Here is a 5,996-nt window from a genome sequence, read left to right on the forward strand (position 1 = left end):
GTACATGTGCTACAATTATTTTTATTTTTATTCAGAAGAAATAAACTTCATCGGGTTCTTCACCTACTGTAGTGATGCTTTAGTGGGTGATACCAAGGAGCCAAAGCAACGTTTCCTCCGCAGGTGTGGTGCAACCGCTCTTGCAGAGTTTATGCTTGTGTCCTCCCATGCCTGGACATTGGGATCTGTTGAGTTCCTGTCCGTGCGTGGTGCGTTTATTGATTTCTTCTTTTTTGGAGATGGAGTATTTCCTCTGCAATAAGTAAAGATATTGTGGTTCAACTGCATGCAGTTCTAGGGGTTCATCCATGTCCCAAGTCCCTTCGTTACTCACGACCCCATTTGTGTTGGATGGGCAAGTCAAGGGGCTCCCTGAAACTTTTATTGGCGATCAAGTTTGAGTCGGTGTACAAGTGGTGTTGTCGCTACTTCGATCTAATTGTAATGGCGTTGTTGAAGCCTTGGAAGAATTTGATATTCCAAAATTTATATGACCACACAGAAGATGCATTTGAGATATTACATTCTAACTCTTAGTTTAGGAGTTACTTTGTAATATCTTGAATCTTTGATCTGAAGCATACTTGTAATGGTTCTGATGCTTGAATACAGTTACACATGTACATATTTCTAAAAAGAAAGTCACTCACCGAGGCTCCTGGGTGGACAAACAGTGATGGTGGAGCAAAGGAACCACAGAGCGGGATTGTGATGTGTGGCGCTTATGTCTACAATGGCTTTTTCATATTTTTCTTCTTTTGTTTGTTGCACTTCGATCAGTTTTTTCTAGTTATGGTGCTATGTGTGGGGTATGAGTTGTACAATTGTGCAGTTTGTGTACATGTATTAGCCGCATTGAGCAAAGGTTGTTATATACATGGAATACAAGTTACAACACGCTTGTACCCTGATCCTTAGTGTGTATGTGGTTTTGACGTTAAATAACAACTTTTTGTGGCTTGACTGTCGACGACAGATGAGACTGACAAGATCTATGCAGTGATTTATCCTGAAGACGGGATGATGGAAGATGGCGGCTGTGGATCCTGGAGCATGCATAGGCGGTGCATGTTATGGGATGCCTAGACCAGATGGTCTTAAGGCCACTAGATTAGATTGTGTCTGTTATGCGAACAGGGCACATCTATATACTTGTAGGTGTAGCAACTTTGGTTTGCTTAGAAGATGGCTTTGGATTGATCCTTGTATTATTTGTCAGACTCTAGTGAATAATTAATAAAGATGGTTGTGTGCATCATGCTGATGCGGAGGCCGGGGTAATCCTTCCTTTCGAAATAAAAAGAATGATTTTTCTTACCCATACACACACTTCATATATTACTTGTGTTAGATTTCACCCATGCGTACTCGAGAGTAAACCTTAAAATAGCTAGCATCCTCTTGGTCTATGCCAAATTTGTCTACGACCTGTAAGTAGTCAAGCCGAATGGCGCGGGTGTCCTATGGTTATTAACAACCATCCGGCATGGTTAGCATTTGGAGTTTGTAGAAGAGGCATCTCGATCAATGAAACGGGGTTATACTCCTATTTTTGGGTTGTTGTTCCTCCTCTCGCCTCCTTCATATGAGAGGAGCATCACCTCCCTTTCTCGTCTTCCCAACATTCCCGCTCTCCTTCCTCCTGCTGCAGCTGTCGTGATTCGGCAGCTGCTGGGAGCCAACTCGGCAATCCGCCATCCATTCGGAGGAGGGAAAGCAACGTTAGCCGCGGCCCATTCGATAGCCAACACACACTACATCGTTACAGAGAAACCATTGCACAAACAATGGCCAACAGCTGCAAAGAACACAAGCGCGGCGTTCCACGTCCACCACCATTGTCGCTCTTCATCGGTAGGGAGCAAGAGCCAGCGGGCACGCGGACACACCCGGCTGCTGCCGACAACAGCAACAAGAAGAGGATGTTGTCCAAGCAGCTTTCCATGAAGGAGACCACCCGGGAGGTCAAGTGGGAGAAGCGGCGGCGGCAGATACAACGACAAAGGAGCAGCATGGGCTTGTACGAAGCCGACCGCATGGGATGCGCTAACACGCACGCCACTGCGAACGCTGTGACCGATGAGGACCTGGATGAGCTCAAGGGATCCATGGAGCTTGGCTTCGGGTTCAACGAGGAGAACGGAGGCCAGAACCTCTGCGACACGCTCCCTGCCCTCGACCTGTATTTTGCCGTCAACCGGCAGCTCTCCGAGCCGAAGATGCGGGTGTGCAGCCGCTCATTGCCTTCCCTTTCTGTGGTGACCTCCTCATCATCCATGCACTCCGGCACGCCCAGCCCAGCCGGCAGTCCTACCGCTCAGCCCTCCCTCCTTGACTCGTTGAAAATTAGCAGTCCAGGTCAGTAACGTCGAACGTTTCCTTGTTAATTTCTTCCTAGTATAGATTCCGAAAGAACCATCATCTTATGTTATTATGTGGTCGGTTGTTTGGTCCTATGACTCATGCAGCTGGCGAGAACCCACAGCTTATCAAGACAAGGCTAAGGCAGTGGGCTCAGGTAGTGGCTTGTTCAGTGAAGCACTCCAGTTGAGAGCGTTGGCTCCAATGAACCACCCATCCTACAAAACCGTTGTACATCCGAGTGTTCCATTAAACGACGAGGGAGAGGACATGACTGGTGGTGCAATTAACACAACGTCTAACCTTGTTGCTCTGTAGACGCCCATGGTTGTTGTGCATAGTTTAGTCTGTATGTATGTGTTGGCAACATTAATGCACCGCCCCCTGTATTGACAGGACAACATTTGATGCAAGGACGTTCTTCTTGTTCACCAACTTCTTTAGAAACACTAACTCTTGCTGAAAAATTTCCATAAAAACTAGGCATGCACACTGGCAAGATATATTCGACTAAAACACACTCATCCAAGGAGACAAATATCCTCCGAAAACACCACTAACTGTTTTGTACAGATTGTAGGGGAGAAAAGTTGGACCGATAAAATTTCGGTTTTGAATCAGAGATTTTAGATGGGCGTATGTAATACAACACTGAATGTCTGAAATTAAATTGGACATTCCGGTACAGTACTTGCACCTATGACTGCTGAAGATGTTGGTTAAATATGCATATATTATACTTGTCCACGACACAAGTTACATGATGTTGTCATCATCCATCATAAAATGCATGCTTTTGATTGGACTTAGCGCAAATCGCTCATGTGAATATCACAATTTCTTCTATGGATTCTCAAGCCTCAGATACAGACATGGCTTACTGGGCATCTCCAAACATTGACGTTAAACAGACACTCACATATGTCTGTGGACATCTAACCTGGCGAACACCATCAAACACTATCCTTTGAACCTTTTCCAGTTAAAAAAAATTCAAAGTCACAATTTTGAAAAAAAAATAGACTAGCTCGATATATTACATTGAAATTTAACTAGTTCAGTATAAACTACTCAAAATTAAACTAAACTAATGTTGGATGGTAACCTCATAGGCGTGGTTTCCGAGGCCACTAGGACTGCAATCCTCGTCACGACGCTTGGGGAAGTCGGGCCAGCCGTGCCGACATGCTCGTGGGAGATCGCTACGAGTCCTCCTCCGCCTTATGTCGTGCCTTATCCTCCTTCTCATGGAGCTCATGCACTAACTCAACGATACTGATCTAGAGGAACTCCTTGTTGATCCGGCACCGGCGGGGACCAGTGTCCCATTGGTGGTCTTCGACCGGTCGACAGCCCACGCCACCGTCAACTCCTCATCGGCAAGGACACAATCCGATGCAACCTGCATCCTAGCGAGAGACACCGAACACCACTCTATCATGGTGAGGTCTTTCGATCACCCAGACGAGGAGGAGAGCATGACATGCGACCTCTCGCTGGCAGGATAGTATTCGAAGCGGGTGCACAGTTGCTGCTCTTGATTGGCGGTGGCCAGGAGCAACTGGGTATCGGGCTGGTGACGCGACGACGAGGGCTGACGATGCAATGGGGATGCCTTGGGCACCACTGGTTGTCGATCTAGATGATGAGGCTTAGCAACATCAACGACGACAGTTGGGCCGGTGCATCTAGAAAAGGGACGCAGGGGCCAGGCCATAAGCTTCTCCAGCTCCTCCTCCTTGGTACGTATGAGGTAGCCAGATAGCGGGGCCTCCTAGTTCGACGACTTGGCCATCTCTTTACAATAGACAATGTCATCGTCGGAGGTAGGCTCCTCATTGATGATAGAGGGCGCGGTGGAGTAGGACGGGCCCGATGACATGCGTTGGTGAGGCACATTACCCAACAAGGCACATGATGGCGATGTTTCTCCGCGCTGCCACGGATTGGAGACCAAGCTCCCACTGTCGTCGTATATGTTGTTTAAAGTGCTAGTTATGGACTAGAGGGGGGAGGGTGAATAGGCCATTTTTATGAAACTCTTCGAGATAGTAAATGTCTTCAAAGATGCGAAAGCAAAACAATAACTAAATAGAGTATGACGGAAGATAAGCTACGCTAGACATGCTATCAGTGCAACACAACTGAAGTGAGAAGTGAAGACATCAAGCAAACTAGGTAGCAAGAAATAATAGTGACAGCTAATATGAAGACAAAGATGAAATCAAAGGGAATGTCTTCACACAGAGATGAGCAGTCAAAGGCTTCACGATAAAAAATAGTAAGTAAAGGAGTGAAGGGATAGAAACAGTTGCTCGGAGAAGACATGTGAATTGTTTGACCAGTTCCAGCTATTGTGATAGCTGTATGTCTGGTTGGTGAGGTTGAGATTAAACTCTGAAGACCTGTTCTTCACCTTATTCCCATTGAGTTAAGATCACTTAAACCTCGCCAAATCACTCAGGTAAGTCTTCAAGGTAGACTTCCAAACCTTCACAAACTTCGTTCATAGGCGATCCACAATGATTCTTGGATGCTTAGAACGTGACGCCTAACTGTATGGAAAATCACAGTCTTCAAGTGTAATAAGTCTTTGGTTCACTCAGAACAGAATGTCTACACTCATGCTTAATCACTTTGGGCTTTGGGTGTTTGGGTTTTTCCTCGTAGAAAATCTCTTTCAAAGGCTTCGGAGTTTGGATTGCTCTCAAACGATAAAAGTCGTGCAATAACTCGGAGCACCCGCCAACTTATGGTGGAGGGGGTGGCTATTTATAGCTAGGGCAACCTGGCATGATTTTACCGAAATGACCATGGGCTATCAATCGATCGGCACGTGTCCCAACAGTCGGATTTCAAACACACTCGGTAACATTGCTTGGGCTACAAGAAATGCTAACTCATCCAACATTAGACGATATTTCCTCTCATTGTCTTCACTGGAAGACATAGGCTTTTGGTGAAGCAATCACTTCACCTCGACCCTACTTAATAGTGCAGAGGTTCCTATGACTCAATAAAAGAAAATGAAACCTACGAAGAAGCTATGTCTCCACGTTCCATTGTCTTCACTCATTATCTTCAAAGGCAACCATTTTCAATAACTTCAAATATTTTTAGGGGTCATCTTCGACGGTTAAAATGAATCTTCGGGGACGTCTATCTATGTTATCCTGTGTATCTCACAAACACATTGGTCCCTCAACCAAGTTTGTCATCAACACTCCATAACCAACAAAGGGGTGGCACTAAATGCACTTATAGTTGTCGTGGCGGGAAGACGACGTGTTGGAGCGGTACCCGCCGAGGTACCATTATTTTGCTTCCCGGAGCGTCCTATGGTGTTGTCTTTTTCCCATCAAGGCGGGCGGTGTTTGCGGATGTCGGTGTGCGGGTGGCATCTAGGATTTTGTAGGGGAAAGGATTGGGTGAAGATAGGGTTTTGGGGGTCGCCCGCCAAACTTATAATAGCCAGGGTAGGCTCGTCGGGCGACGCCTCAGCCAATTGGGCATGAACTCAAGTAGATGGGAAGTCTGTGAGCTTCCATGAATGCGGAAATGAGCATGAAACCGCATCCGATGACTAGGATTTTGTGTGGGTCCAAACTATTGGAGTCGAACGTGGCAGATGTTTG

At 46.3% G+C, this 5,996-nt stretch overlaps 1 protein-coding gene across 1 annotated transcript; it reads left to right on the top strand.

The window, feature by feature from the left end:
- Positions 1–1,591: 1,591 nt before the first annotated feature.
- On the top strand, positions 1,592–2,985 carry LOC119359432. The gene is made up of 2 exons (XM_037625626.1): positions 1,592–2,358; positions 2,469–2,985. Exons 1-2 carry the CDS (start codon positions 1,788–1,790, stop codon positions 2,549–2,551), a joined length of 654 nt encoding a protein of 217 aa, XP_037481523.1. The 5' UTR covers positions 1,592–1,787; the 3' UTR covers positions 2,552–2,985.
- The last annotated feature ends 3,011 nt before the right edge of the window (positions 2,986–5,996 follow it).

The sequence above is a fragment of the Triticum dicoccoides genome, chromosome 2A, assembly GCF_002162155.2.
Source record: "Triticum dicoccoides isolate Atlit2015 ecotype Zavitan chromosome 2A, WEW_v2.0, whole genome shotgun sequence".
NCBI classification, from domain to species: domain Eukaryota; kingdom Viridiplantae; phylum Streptophyta; class Magnoliopsida; order Poales; family Poaceae; genus Triticum; species Triticum dicoccoides.